This window comes from Somniosus microcephalus, chromosome 7 (genome assembly GCF_052327205.1).
Source record: "Somniosus microcephalus isolate GS21.2 chromosome 7, FLI_Smic_1.0, whole genome shotgun sequence".
Taxonomy (NCBI): domain Eukaryota; kingdom Metazoa; phylum Chordata; class Chondrichthyes; order Squaliformes; family Somniosidae; genus Somniosus; species Somniosus microcephalus.
Window position 1 is genome coordinate 255,523,156 of NC_140993.1, and position 19,388 is coordinate 255,542,543.

Here is a 19,388-nt window from a genome sequence, read left to right on the forward strand (position 1 = left end):
TTTTTTTTAACCAAAATGTACATCCTCAAATTAACTGACATTGAATTCCATTTGCCATGTTTTTGTCCATTCCATCATTTTATCAATATTTCCTTGCAGCTTCCTTTGGCTCACAGAATTATTTACTACGCCTTCTATTTCAGTATCATCTGCAAATTTGGACACCAGTCCCTCTGGCCCAATACCTGAATCATTAAAGATATACATAGTGAACAGAAGGTGACCCAGGACAGAACCTTGTGGGACTCAGTTATCCACTTCCAACCACTTTGAGAAGCATCAGCGCAGGCGCATCGGGGAGGTTTAGGTAGTGAGAAGCAGGACCTGGTGAATCACAGAGCATGAATGAGGAGGAACAAATAAGGTGATAGTGGAGGAGCATGAAGCTTCTTCAATTGAAGAGCCCAGAGATTCATTCCTCATGGGGCCTGCCTATAAAAGAACATTGCTTTCTGAGCAGGATCTTCTTATGGAGTCATTTTGAGACTGTCTAAAGCACTAAGCATAGTATAGTGACAACTGTAGAGGAGTCAGTCCACCCTTGTACAAGTCCTTGGTCAGGCCTCACTTGGAATACTGTGTCTGGTTTTGGTCTCCTCACATGCTGGGTGATATTGAGGCTCTGGAAAAGGTGCAGAGGTGGGCCACTAGACTAATTTCCAGTATAACGATTCTTGGTGATCAAGATAGGCTAAAAGGGTTGCGACTCTACACTTTAGAGAAGCATAGACTGAGGGGTGATTGAAGTTTATAAGATAATGAAGGGAATAGATTTTGTTTCAATTGACAGTTTGGTCACATTAAATAGATTAGGGAGGACCAGGGTCACAATTTTAAGTTGTATAAGGGCAGATCTAGGTTAGATGTCAGGAGATGATTCTTTTCCCAGAGAATAGTGGACCTGTGGAACAGGCTGCCATCTAATGCGCTGGATGCTGATTCGCTGAATTCCTTCAAGTAAGAGCTGGACCTGTTTCTGGCTGGGACAGAGATCACCTCTTACAAAGGTAGGTACTACAGGGAATTCAGGGCCGGAGTGAGCTCCTGGACTAATTTTGATCACCTGAATGGGTCGGAGAGGAATTCCCCAGATTTCTTTCCCCCTAGATTGGCCTGGGTTTTTATCTGGTTTTTCGCCTCTCTCAAGAGATCACATGATTTTGGGTGGGGTGAAGAGTGTATTTTGTGGAACAGGTTGGATGGACCAGCGGGTCTTTACTTTCCGTCATTGTTCGTATGTTCGTAGTATCTGTGCAGTCACGCAAGAAGGCTTCTTGGCACTGCAGTCCATCACAGTGCATGTGGCAACACCAAGGGCATCTCATAGAATCATAGAATGATACAGCGCAGGAGGAGGCCATGCGGCCCATCCTGCCTGTGCCTGATCTTTGAAAGAGCTATCCACTATGAGAACCAAAGGATCTACAGCAGAGGCCTCAGTGGGAGAGATCTTAAGCACAATGGGATTATTTCTACGTGGATATCCACACTACTGCTACTGAGGCCTTGGGCTCCAACATCGAAGAAGCTCTCTTGTTCATCTTCCCATGATTTCATAATTTTGTGAGAACATCTGTTTAGTTCAGGGCACTGAATGCCCACTGCCATAACTACGGTGGACCAGGAATTGCGTTGTGCTACAGTAATGTGAGGGGATCCTGACCCTGCAAGAGTTTCTGGGTCCTGAGAGTTCAAGTAAAACAGGTGGATGGCCATGCCAGTATGGGTGCATCTTGGCCGCTTGTTAGAACGGCGGGGGGGCGGGGGGCAGAACAGAATGTGGCGTTTCTTAACGTATAGTGGGGTTGAAGCTGGTGGGTCCAGCTTGAAATGTAAATAAGCGTGGAAATGGACTCTGTTTATGAGGGCCGATCTGAAGATGCTGGAGTATTCCAGTGACTCCAGTCTGAAATAGCCCTGTGAGCCCTACTTCTGTTGCTCCAGCAACTATTCTTTGCTGGTGTCCACTTTGTTGGTGGCAGAGGAGGAGGCGGAAGCAGTGGGAAATCCGGTGGGTGTTGCCATCCCACTTTCTCCAGATCCACCTCCTTTGCCAATGCCATGATGGGCTGGACAGAATTTACGCCCACAGCGGGAATCATCCTCGGGGCAGGGTTCCAGTATCCCTGGGTACAACCCACTTTTCCAGTCCCACCAGTCACTGTCCACAGTACTTTCACCCCTGGAACTCTCTGAGCCCATGTACTTTCTTTCAATTTATTATCATACAGATGTTATACTAAACAATAATCCAAATCATGAGTAGAGATTAATGTTTCTACAATGTATAATAGTTTGTAAAGCTGGTGATAAAGAATAAAAAAAAAAGTTATTTCAGTACTTTTATCCTTATAAGTGAAGCAACAATATAATGGACTTTGTGGGGGTGCATTTTGCACTTAATTAAGATGAGGTGATGGTGTAAGGAAAACTTTCCCTGCACTCAGTGACAGCATCAAGCAACCTATGCCAGCTGTACTATACATTAGAATCAAAATAGGACTCCATCTATACTGCACCAACAATGTGCCTGCACCCTCTTCCCAAATGCTCTTTCGCACACCGCACACACACACAAATACACCTTTTCCTATAGCCTCACTAGATGATACAAACTATGATTTGATATTTATTGAGAAGTTCTGCATTACTGACTCACTTTGGTTAGCTTGAGTGCTCCAATTCATTCACTTGGGAAACCTTGAATACAATGTACACAATAAGGAGAGCAAAGGGAAGGAGATGTGGTGCTACGGGTAAAAGAGCAGTATTCTAACCACAATGCTATTCAGTGTCCTTGTTTTACATGATCCAGAAACAATGTTTTACACTGCAACAGAAAACGAACCAGATTGTAAGAACCCTTGGCCATGCCCCCACCCTTAACCACCCCCACCCACCCCTCCCAAATAAACTGAAGGTAGTGATTTATTCATTAAATAAAAACACAAAATGTTGGAAATACACAGTGGATCAGCCAGTATCTGTACAGGGAACAGAAAAGTGATGATATTGTGGGTGTTTACCCTTCATCAGAACTCACTCATGAACTTTGGCTGAAGTTTAATAAAGGATTTTTTGGGGGGTTATTCAAAATTTACAGGTGGAAGAGGAAAATATTAATTGCGTATAATGCATTTCGGTAGTCAGGTAGCTTAACCTGCTTTGAATCCAAACTGGAAGACAGTAGGGTTGGAGTTTGAGGGCTGACCAGCAATTAATTTGCTTACCTTAGTCAGGCTGAAATTCATCAGGTCTCAGCTGAAACACAGGATGGATCACCATCTGAAAGGGAAGGTGTTTCACCTCAGGTGGAGGGAAAACTGGCATTGACTCAACTGACTCAAAACTATGATTGCTTCTGTCCAATCAAGGACACTGGGATAGACGTAGGCAGCTGCCGGGGAGAAGTCCAGAGTCAGCCTTCTTGACTGTAGCAGGATTCATGGTGATGATCAGCGTGTGCAACAATAACACTTGCATTCATATAGCACCATTAAAATAGCAAAGCGTCTCAAGGCGCTTCGTAATGGAGGGTCACATCCGAGCAGGAATTAGCGGGGGTTCAGGGAGGTGGCCAAAGGTGTTGTTGAAGAAGTAGGTTTTAAACAAGATTTTGAAAGTGGGCAGAGATGCATCAAGATGAAAGGGTTTAGGGAGTTCCACCACGTGAGAGCAAGATGGCTGAAGGCTCTTATAATGAGAGTAGAACTGAGGGAGGGAGAACACAGACTAGGCCAGTGTTGAAAGAGTAAGGGCACAAGCAAGTGTGTAGAGCTCGAACCAGTTACAAAGGTGGGGATTTGAAGATGAGGACAAGGGTGTTGAAGTCAATGCACTAGGTGATGGGGAGCCATTGGAGGTTGACTACAATCTATGTGATAAGTGAGTGGGACTTTGTGTGGAATAGAATGAGCGTGACAGAGTTCTGAATGAGTTGGATTTTGAGTAGGGTAAAGCTTGGGAGGCCAGTAGAAAAGTTGAATCTGAAGGTGATAGAGATGTGGATAAGAGTTTCAGCAGCAGTGGAGAGGATGAGATGGGGCAGAGGTGGAAGTAAGCAGTCTTGCTGATGGACGAGATGTGCGGTTTGAAGCTCAGTTTAGGATCGAGCAGGACACCAAGGTTATTCACCACTGGACTGTGTTTGAGCAACCATCCTGGGTGGGGGGATGGGATTTGGGGGCTAGGACACACAGAGACCAAAATAGGATGGCTTTAATCTTGTCACTGGAGCTGCAAAAAAAAATGTTGGCTCATTCACAACTTGATGTAGGACAAGGAGTTTGACAACACAGCAACAGTTGTCAAATCAAGAGTGTTAGTGGAGAGTGAAGGCTGGGTACCGTTGGGGTACATGTGAAAGCTAAGGGGGAAGTGTGAGGTAGAAAATTGAATAAAGGGGGAGAATTTCTAAATCTTAATATTTAATATTTATCTAAAAATATGGAAAGATATCGTTGGATAGATTAAAGAAAAGACAATGGAATTCAACAGAAATAGGCCCTGCCAAATCAAAAACATCTAAATTCTTCAAATTTACAAAACCTGTAGGGCATTACTAATTTAGGATTGTTATTCCAAATATTTACATTAATGGAAATACTTCTCAAGCAGACACGAACAGAAAAACCAAAGCTGTACTATTCATATCCTCCTTTTTGGAAACCATTAAGATCTTAATGTGGCAACTGTGAATAAAGGCCATTTCACAAAGTCTGCTGATGTATTCTTTTTTTATCTTAAATATGCAAAATGACTGGGATCATCATTATTTACATGCTGAACCAACTAAATGAATAGAAACAGCTCTGCTACCGTTCTTACTGGGGTGGGGGGGGGGAAGCGGTGGGGAGGAAGAGTGTCAAGGGATGCAAACCAAGCAAAATTGAGCACTGCCCTCTTGAAATGATATTGGTGGCATAGTGGTTAGCACTGTTGCCTCACAGCGCCAGGGACCCGGGTTCGAATCCGGCCTCGGGTGACTGTCTGTGTGGAGTTTGCACATTCTCCCCGTGTTTGCGTGGGTTTCCTCCGGGTGCTCCGGTTTCCTCCCACAGTCCAAAGATGTGCGGGTGAGGTTGATTGGCTATGATAAAATTGACCCTTAGTGTTAGGGGGATTAAATATACGCGGGGATAGGGTGGGATATGTGTTGGTGTAGGGGTTACGGGGATCAGGTGGGATATGTGTCGGTGCAGGCTCGATGGGCCGAAATGGCCTCTATCTGCAGTGTGGGGTTTCAAAAAAAAACAAAAAAACTATGGTGCATCAAGACAACATAACCAATACAGCTATTCAAGGAGTTCTCTCATTCTTCCTCGCTGCAATAAAGATTCAGGAACATGCTTAACTACAATGGGGGCAGGGGGTACATTTTAAAAGGTCAGAAAAAACTCGGAGAGTAAGGGAGAATTTTAAAGAAAGGCCACGTCACATACCGCTACTACATATATACAATTTATATGCTGTAAAATGACTTTTGTATTTCAATGAGACCCAATTTCAAGTATCCATTACAGTGCTGCTGATGCATGAACAGTTTGGCATATACAGTATCTGGCACTCTCACGCTGAGTGAAGGGCTAATGGCATGTTAGCAACCCTTGCTGCAAAACATCCCTTTAAAAAAAAATCTCAGTCTATGGATCAAAATAATTTATATTATGACTGATGGGGGAAAGAAACCTTCAGGACAAACAGATTGTTTTGTTTTAATCTATTGCTCCTGCATTACTGCCTCAAGTCACAAAAGCTAAATAGCAAGAATCCCAACACCACTGACTGGTGTAATGGTGAACAACTTTACAAATAAGGAGGAGTTTTTAAAAAAAACAGACCTCTGGAATCTGAATATATGTTGCTGATGCCTGCATCAATGATTCAACTAGTTACAGACTTGAGTTCCCAGCTATATCTCTCTTTACATGATAAGAACTGGTTCTGTTTTTGTACTGAATTTGCAGTTGTTTTGTATTAAAATGCATCATGTTAATTTTGCACATTTAAATTTTTTTTTACCCTTCTCTTATGGTACAGCAAAAGATAAAATGAGTCTATCTCATAGTGCTGATTTTATAGCAGCAGTGAACTAGAGTGATTCAAATCAAGACCATGTAAACAGCCCGATTCAAATCCCTCGCTGGCTTCTGCCCCCTTGTACAACACAAGAGTGTGCATTGACATGAATGTGATACAGTCTGGAGTACCTCCTGCCATGGTGCCATGTAAGTAGAGTACCAGGATTGAATTTAGCTCTGATCAATAATCCATATAGATCTCAATCAGCAATGTAAATGGGCTATATGATTTTTATTTTAAATAACCTGCTCATTCTGTAAAATATTGAAAAATATCATGGTACATATGCAGAACATCAAAGATTATATATTGTGATCCATTCCAAAGCAAGTACAATAAAATGATAACAACTGCTGATAAAAAAAATTAACTTACAATTTAAAACAGAATTTGAGATTATTTCTGTGATATTACAGTACTTTTCTCAACATTTACATATAAGAGAGAGATTTTTTAAATATGTCTTTAGTTTCTCATTCCCCAATACTTTGCAGCATCCTGCATGGGTGGTATCAGGTGTTTTTTTTTAATTCTGGTTTTGGTTTGTTTCCGTTAAAAATAATTCCTCTACAATGCATTGCTTTGCTGCTGCAGAAAGCAATTAATTTTGGCAGTGTTGTATTTTTCTTTTCAAAATGTTAAATGACTTTATTTTGGCATAAACCCTCAATGCTCTCGTGCTCATTTCTCCACATAAACTGTACATCCTTACAAAAGAGGAAAAGGCTAAGGGGAATATTTAGCATTGGCAGTTCTAATTTGGGTAAAGACCAGTGGAGTTCCAATGCTGCTGGCAACTGGCTCGTGAAAAAAACAAATATTAAACGTGAAGTCTTTCTGAAATGTAACAGATCTAAAATACGTCGCCAGGTCTGCATTTCAAAAGCAACATGGCTAATCGGGAGTAGATGGGAAAATTACACGTCTCATTGTGAATTCTACAGTAAAATACAAACAGACAGCAGAGTGAGTTAAAAGGCTGTAGCAATAAAAAAAAATTATCTAATACTCTTGGAGGGTATTAGTGATTTTTGAATGTTGTGAGCAGCCAGCAAATGGTTCAAATCGCTGCTGAATCTGTGATCAAATAATGACTCTGCCTGTACTGTAGGAGAAAATTGAGAGGTTAGCAAGTCTGTTGAAGGGCTTGATTTGCAACCTCTTCGAATCGATCTGCATATCCTGAATTTCCTGGTATCGCATAGGCAGTTATCCATCATTAGTTATATTAACTGATACAATATTATGATGGCACTTTTGAAATACTTGATCTCCACATTGACAGTGCCTTTTGTGAAACTCCCTCCTACACTTTAGAACCCCTCTGTGCTAGCTGAGCGGTTCTGGCTATTCCTCTCAACACAGAGGAAAGTATCTGAGCATGGTTATAAAAATGTTATATATCAAAATGAACATTTTTCTAGCCGACAACACATGTTCCAGAAACCTCTCGTTGAAAGTATCTTCTGAGGACTGATCTGATGCTTCTGACTGGTCAGCAGTACCCGACTCTTTACAAAACCCTTTAATAAATCATAATTGTTTCATTCTGCTGTTATATCACATCAATTATACCCTTTTGATAATATTTAATCAGCGCTGCTTTTAGCCACTGCGGTATGGAGTAAACCGCTGAGGGTCCTGTAAATGAAAACTTGACATAACAAAAATGCAGGATGCTCCAAACTATTGGTGAATCAAAAACTAAAGTACTATTTAAAAAATCTCTCTCTATTTCATATCTAAATGTTGAGAAAAGTAATATCACGGAGGGAATTAAGGGCTGTAATTCAATCTCTGTATTCTGCAGACATTCATTAACCACCCAAACTTCTCTTGTGTGATTTATGTCTTCAGAACCCCCAAGTTAAATTATAGCCATTAGCTTCCTGTCTGGTATTTATTATTCTCCATTTTAAACGCTATCCAAAAAATATAGGGTTTCCCCCCCTCCGCTCAAAAAATTACTTTTTCTACAATGATCTTAAGTTCGCATATTTTAACATGAAGTATCAGGAATAAACACATTTTCCTTTGTCAGCGTTACCATTTTCTATTTCGCAAAAATATGCAAACAAGAAATATCAGCCATCGTTTTCTAAAGAAAACAATACACAACACAAATATTCGGTTTCGACACAAACTTATATATATTCGTATATAGGTTTGATTCTGATTTACATAACACACATCACAAAATACACACATGGCAAATAAATTAACTAACTTATCAATCTGAAAAATTAGTTAAAATAAGGGTTATTACATCACAAACTCTGGTGGTCTTTGTACTTAAAAGTTCACGTCAACACAAATCCTCCAAAATGTATTTTATTGTACAGTATAACAACTGATACAGTTAAAATGATTTTAATGGCATGTTTTAAAAAATCTTTATGGTTTGCCTTACACTGGCTACACTGTTGTACATTTCTCGTTCTTCCACCTATGCTTCTGCCAAAATCTCTTGGCCACAAAATAAAAATTAGTTTGTTCTGTCGTATTTACAAACAGTCATTAACTAAGTAAAATGCCAAAACTTTGGGCATTCCAGTGCACAATCTCATCTGCAAGGCACTTGCTTGCAATTCCTAGCCATGCTATTAATATTTAAGGTACGGATGAACCCTATTATGTGTAATAGATCAGTGTGGGCAAGAAAGTTGCTGGTTCCCAAACACTTAGTGTATCCAAACTGCTGTTCCAATACTGAATGGTTCTGTTGGGAACAAACTAAATGATTTGCTTATTTCAGAACATTACCTGCAATTTGCTTAGATCAGGTTTGCATTTAAATGAATTTAAGTAAATACTGTGCGCATATGACAAAGTATGTCAGGCAAATTAAATAACATTTAAAGGCTACTTCAGATGCTTACTAATCATAGAGCACCAAAGAAGGTAGACTCCATATTAACAGGCCTATAAGATTATTTTTAAATTGCATAATTCAAGCTTTTTTCAAAATATAAAAACCACACTGAACTTTTTCCAGAAGACTGGAGCCAGTTGTAAATAACTGCTCAGCTTAAAGAGGGGAAGAAAGGAACTAATGTCTGTGTTACTTGGAGCCGAAGTGCATCAGAATGTTTCCTTGTGGTACAGTTTCACTGAAAATTTGTGATGAAGCAATCTCTGCCTGTTGAATAAATTAATTGTTTTTTAACTCTTTATGGTGCCATGAATGCTGTGAAAAAAGGATGAATCACCACAGACAGAACTCACGCTGTGAGACAGGAGGAGATAAATAGGGATTTCCCACAGAGTTTAACAATGTGGGAAAAATTCCAGATTGAATGGCAGATTCTTCCACCGTGGTCTTTGCAGCCCGAAAGGCTGCCAGCAAGAGGCTGAACAGAGGAGGGCACTCTCGCTATGCTAAACCCTATCACTGACCTGGCACATTCATTATGATCTATTCAGTGGCCCAAGTCTCAGGATCTGTAACATAGAACCACCTGTGGTACAGTCTGCAATAGTATTCTATTGGAACAGTTGCATTTTCTAAGTATTACAGCATTGCATTACTCGGACAAAACAATTAGCTCTTTGTATACAAAACGCAGATGTGGAAAGGGCTAAAACATTCCTGATATGATGTATTGCTCTATGCGTGCTGAAAGAGTAATATGTAGAATACTGAGATTTTCGTGGGCTTCAAGTTAACTCTCAACAAATTTCCTTCTAGAAATAGAAGTTGCTGTTCTTTCTAAAATTATTGATGTGCGGATGAGGGTAGTATATGCGTAACATACTGACTGCATGGTATATGAACTTTTAACAAGTATTATTGACACACCTAGTGGGTGGTCTTAAAGTCTCTACCAAATGGTTGATTAAGGAACAGAGAACAAATGGGAGATTAAATGAAGAAAACACTGAGCCCGTTCTCACTGTGCCATTGTCCGCCAGTCATTAACAAAATGCTGAATTTAGTGGGACAACACTGTAAAATTGAAAGCTGAAGCTGACACACATCAAATTAAAAACTTTCAGCATTCCTCTTCTAAAAGTGGATCGGCAGTAATATGCTAACAAATGGTTCTGCCGCTGCACACAGAAATCGCTAGCTGGTTGGTTTGGAATTGAATGGGACTGACAAGAATCAGATCGTTACAAAGACATTCTTCAGCTTTCGACCATATACCCTGGATAGCTACTTTCCCCCCCTCCCGAAAAAAAAATGATCCTCAGTAGCCAACTGCCACATGAAGATTTGAATACTGCACAGCATATGCACATTTTAATAAATTGTATTAAAAGAGGAATAATTAAATCGTCACATCCTAATATGAAAAGCTGATAAAAGTTAAAATTGGATCTGTACCTGCCTGTTTTGAGGTGGTTTCTGTACTGTGCTCCTCTAAAAGGCGGCAAATTCAATGCAAATCAGCAGCGTGACAGTGTTCGTGCTGTTTTGAAGAGTCCACCTCAGTGACGTCATGGACAGGGATCTGAGACAGCTACATATTCAACTTTTTCAATACTCTGATGCCATGGTCCCAGTTTTACAGCTTTCACACCCTACCATATTTCTCCCCTCCTTTTCTGTCATGTCAAGAAACTCAACATTTGCCAGCAAGCAAGACTTATGAGACACACCGCATCCATGACGTCACTTCCAGGTCATGCAGTTTTGTACTCTAGATTACTCCACTGCCAGGAGGAAAACTAATAAATAAAATAAACAACAACAAAAAAAACACACATTTGGAAACTCTTGATTCTGAAACGAGGAAAGGGGCCTTGACAGCTACACCGACCCACGGAATTAAAGTTTCCCTGAACTGAACACATTTCCACTTTAAGAACATGAACGCCAAACACAAAGCAAAAATAAAAAAGAGTTGCGCTACAGCATTCTTTTTTCTGATAAATGCTGATGACAATAATTTTGCTTTAGCTTACAACACAACAACATTCTGCACTTGGAGGGTTAAGAAACTCGCCTAGCAAAAGCGTTTTCCCTACTTAAGGACTGTAAACACTTCTCTTCATCTAGATGGGCATGTGATAAGCTGTGGCATGTAACAAACTCACTGGGATCTCTGTTTAACACTCAAATTCAGTGTTAACACTTAACAGAACAGTGGTAAGCCGTGCCGCCAAGGTCAACGGCACAGATGTACTAATTGTATTATGAGCTTGACATCTAGTGGCCACCTCTGGCAGGGCAAAGCAGGCAAAGGTTAAATCAGCAAGCTCTGTCAAAGCGCTTCTAACTACCCACCCTCAGGGATAACCCATCAGATGCTTGTTGGCACACCATGCAATCCCACCTTTTCACTGAAGCCAAACAAAGGAAACTAATGTGTTACACTGGACAACAATGCAGTGCTAATAAAGAAGGGAAGCACAAAAGGTCAAAACAACTCCAGTTTTTTTAAAGCCATGAATAAAACCAGCAACAAATTCCAACTATAATTATACCAAATCCTTCCCCTCCCAATCTAGAACTGCACAGCACAATTTTCTGCAGCAGAAAAGCTCAGCGTTAGTCAAACTGTTCTATAATATTGAAGATTCAAATATATATAAAACTGAACAAATATTCCCACAACAAATTACATCACTTTTATTTTGAAAAGTAAATAATATTACTTGCTTTTCACAATTGAGCCCCGCCTTCGTGAATATTTTGACAATGCTGTCATCCACATAAAATGTTCACTTCACAAGTAGTTGGATGTTACCATATTATCAAAGTCTGGTTAACTTATATTGCGATCAAACCGCGCGCTATGCTGACCAATGTCTGCACAGGGGTAATACTTAGCACAAATGCTACGGTAACAGCAACCAAAAAAATTAATAAAAATAAATTACTCAGAACAGCCTCAGAATGAATGAGAAAGTACTAAGTTATGCTATAGGTGTTTGCATACACCAGTGTCATACTGTTAGAACGAATTGTTACTTAAATCTATTCCATCTACCCAAAAGTGGTAATAAAAAAACCCACAGCAACAAGAAAGGTTTTTTAAAAATAATTTTTGCAAGACATTGGAACTTTTTAATGCAAAAAGTGTGAAATAAAAACAAAAATATGCAGCTCCTTTGTATTATTAATATGCCAGCTAGAAAACACAAGCTACCTTTTAAGCTATCGGTAGCAAGACCATTTTGTGATCAGTAGCATGAGACAACAACGGACATATTTACACTAGCTTTCTCTATCAAGTTAGGTTCTCTTAAAAAGTGAGCTTTAGTAACTTCTATGGTTGAGCTAAAACAATTTTTAGAATGGTGTTAAATAAATCTAGATTAGCAAAAGAACTTCACAAGCTGTCTTTACCTCAGAGAGAAAATAGTGTAACAACAATATTTCATTTTCTTGGCCTACAAATTCTAAATCTTCTTCCCCATAAAATCTACAGAATGTCTTAAAAAGCCACAGATACAAAATTTTTACCAAAGTACAAAATGCTTTTGTGAAATATTTCATTTGGAATTTGTAATTAAGAAAGGAGAGAAATCAAACAATCACTACAGCATTTTAACTCTCTTATTTTTAGTTGTAGGAGATGATATCACATTACAGGATAACACTGTAGGCATAGATTAAAAGTGCAATGTACAGAATCAAAAACAGTAATTTGGACAAAGCTGACAGTGTCTAGTGACAAAGAATATTATATATTTTTAAGAAGGCTAAAGACCCAAACAGTTAGTACTCACTGCCATATTACCCTTACTGCCCAAAGTGACTGATGTTTGTAATAGTGGAAGTGAAGTGTTTCTTTATCTGAAGCTGCAATTTAAAAAGGTAAGCCCATCAAAAAAAATGGTTTTACTTTCTCTGTCCTTTTCTTTTTGGAGTGAGAATGTATTTCTTCAGGCACTAGCAAAATGAGTGATCTACAAACATTGTTTTACATGGGCAACACGCTGCTCTTGTGCAAATTTACTACAGTGCATTGCATAAAATAAATTGAGGGTCATCCTTTACTGAAACAAATTACTATACTAAACATACCACCATCTGTCACAATTTAAAATTAAATTATCTTTTTGTACCATCTTCTGTAATGACAACTTTAAATTCCTGTTATATTTTCATTAATCAATCGTTAATGTGACATAAAAAAAGAAATGCACAAGGCAGTTCTATCTGTGTGTACAAATTCATTTAGGGTTGTTGCAAACTCAACTTGCTATCAGTGAACGGTTTTAATTTACCAGAGCAGCAAGTGACAGAAACAGAAATACGGTACTGTCCATTGATGCCTTTTACCAAGCCTATCAGCTATTGTACTAAATAGATTACTATCATTACAAATGACAGGTCATAATACTTCCCACAGAGCTATTTTTCTACAGTATTATCATTCAATTCTGCAAATATTAACACAAAACTGCACCCTGAGAGGAGTGTTTGTCTTTATTAAAGATAGTTTTTGAAACATAAATCATTGAGGAAGCTCAGCCGTGCAATGTATCTGGATGGAAAATGTTAGTGTCTCAATGGCATGAGAAACTCTTATTTACATTAAACTCTGTTCTTATCCCAGTATTCAAGTTCCCCACTGTGTTATCAATCCTTAAACTAAGAGCTTTTCAGCACACAGCATTTTTAGGAGTTCGAAAGAAAGACGTTTACTGTATTAAATCCTGCAGGATATATAAATAAGTGTATTCAAGTTGATCACCTTTAATTCTGTAAGATTACACGTATCTACTCGAAAACAACTCTCTGTTGGGACTAAGCAAAGGAAATTCCATTCTAAACTTCACTGTACCATTTCTTTGTTTCTAGCATCTCTAAAGTGTGTCACAATAAGAATGATTTAGCATTCATTCCGAAGTATTTTAACAGTTCAAACCATGGGAAAATAATTTAATGATCCATTACTTCTGCACTGAATTACCAAAGAAAGGGAAAAAATAAAATCCAGAGACCCCCTTATCCAATTAAATAATAAAATGTAAACTTGACTGATAACGCTATTCACAGCGGTAGGGGAAAAAAGCTGCCATTCATACCTCTACCTCTGAACTCCAATCAGTTCCTCTGTTGACTTCCAGATTGAAGATGGCAAGATCTGATTAAACCACCGCATTATACCACAATCCCAATCTGAATGTGTGAAAACTAAACTCAAACTTCTCCATCAACCAAGTGCCTCGTTTACAACGTCTCCTTAAAAAAAAACTCGTGTATAAATGTGGATGGCACACGTTGTGAAACAGTCACTTTCCCCCCCCCCCAATACTGTAGCAATGACACAAGTCAGAATTCCACAACTCTGTAGCTGGAGCATGTTTTACTTATGTCAATCCTGCATAGAAGTTTGTGGGTAAATATTTAACTACTATTACGAAATCTTTTTTTTTGCACAAGAATGCAACAAAAAATATGGATTGTTTCTGAAGGCCTCTCTCCTATTTAGTAGTAAGTCTATAAAGCCCTAAAATCGTTACATTGTTGCAGTGGTCGCTTGTGAGAGCCGGTTTACAGCTATTCACAAATCACAATAATAATGCTAAAAAAAAATCCACACTGGGGTGCAGTGTAGTCCTTTTGATTGTGAGGCTGTCTTTTTTCCCCCCGCAGAAATAAATCCATTCATCCGGCCATGTAGTCATTGAGGACGATACAAAACAAGCCAAGTGTGAGAAATTCTACGTGATGAAGTAAACAAAAAACATTTCCATGACAAAAAGATACTTTGCACTTAATCTACCTTACCATATGCAAGCGTTTCTTTTTAAACTTTGTTTTGTTGCCCTGCTCAAATCTGGCCTGGCATAAAGCTGAGAACGGGCCGCCAAATATATTATTATTATTATATATATATATAGCAGCTTTTACATTTCTGCTAATATATCTGTAAAGTCACGTGAAGTTTTAACATGAAGGCAAATGTTTATTGTCCGCTTATGTGCGACATTACAGCTGAACTCTTGAATGTGCCTTCGGTGAAGATTTCATAGCCACACACAACTGTGTTTTATAGTGAGAGAGAGAGGGGGAACCAGGAAAATAAACCTGCAAATGAATCCGCTGAACTGTCTGTGAAACACACCACTTTTACCAGACGCTAGATTGTTTTTGTCTCACTTTCTGTCACATCCCCCCCCCCTCAACCCCACCCCCGTGCCTCTGAGGGAAGCTGCAGATACCGAGTTTATAATCTTAGAACAACATTACAAAAAATATTATCTAAACAGTGGGAAGCGTTTTGAAGGATGAACTCTTGACCACACTGCGGCTTTCTCCTCCTTCACCTTCCTCACATTTGACTGCAAACACGTTTTGGGACAGTTTTAATTTTGCATCTTTGTAAGGAGGAGGATTTCTCCTTGCATGGTGCTGCTTTTATTTTTGATGTTTTAAGTAGAATGTCGCTTCCAAAAAAACAATGGTCTAACCTGCAGCAGCAAGTCAAAGAAACATGCCAGTCATGAAAACTGGATACAGTTACTTTCGACGTTAAGCTCGCCACTAAAAATGAACATTGTCTGTAATTAAAACTCTTTTAGATGAGTGATTTTTCTTGGTAAAAAAATACTTGAATATTCCTTTTTTGGCCTTATACCATGGCGGCTCTGAAATTTGGTGCTGACTAGACGTATTGGTGTTATTTTTTCCTCAAGATTTATATATATAGTGAGAGAGAGATTTCGCTTAAACTGGGCAGATCTAAAATTCGATGCTTTCAATAAAACAAATTTTGGGGCCAGGAGTGGAGGAATGAAGTGAGAAATCAAAGATGGCTGGCAGGTCAAGCTGGGAGCTCGGCGTCCGGCTTTTTGATAAATTCAACAACAAACACCACCACACACACACACACCAGTCACACTGACCCTTCACCCAACTTCTCCCCGCCGCCACTGGCCCTCCTTAACCCGGACACCCAAAAGTTCCCTCAAATTCAATAAATACACACGCACACAGTTTTATTTATTTTTTAACAACAAGAAAGCTAAACCTCTCTCCCCCTCCCTCCCTCCTCCCCACCCCCTCTATAAACTTATGCCAAGCCCAAGCGAACCAGGATGTCCTTTACTGATCACACACACTCTTGATATTTATACATATATATATTTTTTAAAAACACACACTCTCTCTCTTGTCTATCAAACAGTGCGCCACTTCAAAGTTACCAGATCCGGTATTATTATGCGAATTAATAACCCAGGGAGAAAAGGATTTACCAACCAGTACGATTGCACTGTGTTCGCTCACATCTGTTACTTAAAACAGTCGAACTGGAAGGTTTAGAAACCTGCAGCTAGGAAGGAGAGAGGGTTGGGGGGGGGGGCGGGGGTGGTGTTGTTGGTGGTAGTCGAGGCTTGTTATGTTTATGTGTGTGTGTGTGTGTGTGTGTCTTATGTGTAGAAGTTTGGTTTCCGGGGACCGAAACCCCGAGTCCAGTTCCCTTTGCAGCCCCGATTGCAACTCTCACTGTGGGCAGAGAGAGACACAGAGCTGGAAGCCCCCCCCCCCCAGCCTTACACACACACACACCCCCCACCCCCTCCCCAAAACAATCAGCACCTCAACTTTTTACAACAAACAAAAAAAAAAGAGAAAATAATGTCATAAAAGTGAAAGATAACGCACTAATTCGACAATATCACTTTCTAAAACTACCCGAACACTCGCGAAACTACTAGCAGACTGTGCCTCTCACTCGCAAACAGCCTAAAAAGGTGACAAATATTGCAATTTTTCTCATTATATAGGAAATATTACATTCTTCCTCCGAAGTCCTTATTAAAAGGGGGAGGGGATGGAAGAGGGGGGGGGGTGGTGTGTTATCTGTGCAAACATTACATAGAGTTGCAAGTTACCACTAAAATATGATGCAAGCTTTAAAAATATATATTTAGATACATTTTTTTTAAATCCCCCCCCCTCCCCTCAACATCACCATCACCTCACACACACGTTTTTACCCTCCTGTCTTATCCTCTTCGGGAAAAATAATAAGCCCAGAGAATTTTGAAATAAAAATAAACGGAGTTGGGGGGGGGGAGAGAATCACAGTAAATAATAAATAGAAAATTGGAAAAGCACACTTACAATTTTGCGAAACTATTGCCACTGCTTCCTCGTCCGACTTGAGATGCTGGGGCTTAGCTTGCTTGCGGCGCGACATGGTGGTGGTGGCAGATACATCAGCAACAAATAAAAAAAAAAAAAAAAATTTTTCACAAATACCCGAGTTGCAAAATTACGGAAATTAGCCGGGCAGGAGCGGCGCAAGTGCGCATGTCAGTATATAATTATGATTATCAATAATGCATTGCGATTAATCATCGGCGCATCTGACAGACGATTGGCTCCTGTCCAGCGGGGGGAGACACTTTGAGATTATTCAAATTAGAAGGGAGAAGGAGAGAGAGAGAGAGGGAGAGGGAGAGGGAAATAAAGCCACTAATCAATTAGTCGCCCAGTCACTCGCAAGGCAGCCGCGTCCCCTGCTTGCAGCTCCTCTCCATGTGTGTGGCGAACGCAAAGACACCCAAAAAACAAAAACTGTTGGCATACTTTTTTTTTCCTCTCTGTCGGATGGATTCAGGAAAGGTCTCTTTCAGAATGATTTTGTCCTCTCTTGTTGTGAAAAGTCTCCTTTCTTCTTCACAGCCAGTGCTGAGATATAGACATACACATGTTTATATATTGATGTGTGTAAATATCTATATCTATATGTAGAGAGAAAAAAAGCTTCGGTTTTGGTGGTAAGAAGACCAAGGCTTGTCCTTTTTTTTTCAAACCACACACACAACAAACTTTTGTTTTCCTCTCTCTCTCTTCTGTGTTGTGTATATTATAAATATCTATATATATATATATATGTTCAAAGGGAGAGAGACAAGAGTGCGAGCGAGAGGCCAGCCTTAATGCCAGGAGGAGCGGTGCGAGTCACGTCTTCTTGTACCCGGGCTCCAGGAGCTTTGTGCCAGGCCGGTTGCTTGAAAAGGTTACGGGTCGAGTCGATGTCTTCCCTTGATGCCGAGTGTAACAGAACAAAAAAAAAAGCAACAGAATCCTCCCAACAACAAAAAAAAAACCCACAACACTATCAGCGTCTCTATAAAATAGATAACAATTGTTATGTTTTCTTAGTCCTTGGGAAAGTTGTCCGCGGTTTTGAAGGCAGCACTTACGGTTTTTTTCCCCCCCAGTAGAGTTTGAAGGAGATTTGACGGTAAGAAGTGCCGGTGTTATATGTAATGAGTGTCCTTGCGTGTCTCTCTATGTGAGCGCGTTAGAACTGTAACCGAGCCAACAAGTTGGAGCCTTTCTGCACAAGGCATCAGCGCAACAAACACTACGACGAGCCGCCGCTAGGATGTACCAGATAGTTACTTTCACCAAACTACTCAAAACATCAGCACCGCTCTTCGCCTCTCTCTCTCTCTCCAAACACATCACTTTTTCATTTCCCCTTTATTTTCTCAGACTCCCCATCAAGTGTCCACATTTTTGAAATCCATCTCTTTTTTTTTGTTCCTCCCGTCATTTTCTTTCATTTCTTCTTTTTCAGCGTTGCGACAGGACTGCAAAAATACTTGAACCCCTTTGGTATTTGCAGAGCGGCGTGTTGAACGGCTGGGTTGGATGGATGGATGGGTGGGGAGGGGGGGGGGGGGAGTTGTTGGTGTATCCGCCTTTGCGTCAGCACTAGGGTGCACCAGAAAGATTTGTTTTCATTTTTTCTTGAGTTGAGCATTAATGCTATTAAAATCCTATTATAACAATAAACACTTGTTAAACTTTGCATTGATGCCGTGCATACCGCGCAGAATGCGCTAACCTACTTGCAATATATATGGCGTGGTATTACTGTGCAATAAAACCTGACGTATAGGGACAGTAACGAAAGATTGTATCGCTTTCTACTGTGCGTTTTATAACTGTCACCAAGGTGTGTTATATTTAAGGAGAGGGGGGTCTCAGTTTTGTCATTTTATTGCATTCAAAATGCGTTTAAAGAAGGCTTTCTGTAATTGGTTATGCTTTAAAATGCTTCGTTGAACACAAATTACAGAAACCCAAAATGAATGCAGAAAAAGGACCAAATTAATTTATAACCGCTCCTGGTGAATGAAAGCATAACGCACCTTGTGTGTGTATGTGTGTGTGTGTGTGTGTGTGTGTTTTTTTGCATAATTTCTTTTACTTAATAAACAATGCAATCTAAGCGATAAAGAAACGTTTACACCGCAGCGATCAGAGTGCTACATGGGCAAGTCGGCGATTTGAAAAGTGTGGCAACATGCGAACCCAACTGTTTAACCATGTGGCGCTCCGCGAATTAAGGCCAAATCATTTGAATATATGTTAAATAAATTTG

The 19,388-nt window shown here is 39.9% G+C and overlaps 1 protein-coding gene across 2 annotated transcripts in view; it reads right to left on the minus strand.

The window, feature by feature from the left end:
- LOC147115247 (sal-like protein 3) overlaps positions 1-18,629 on the minus strand; it is a 77,816-nt gene extending 59,187 nt beyond the window's left edge. For both annotated transcript variants that reach the window (XM_085993634.1, XM_085993633.1), the window contains exon 1: positions 17,111-18,629. In XM_085993634.1, coding sequence (XP_085849760.1) covers positions 17,111-17,186 — 76 coding nt within the window. In that variant the 5' untranslated portion in view covers positions 17,187-18,629. The remainder of the gene's footprint in view (positions 1-17,110) is intronic.
- Between the last annotated feature and the right edge of the window lie 759 nt (positions 18,630-19,388).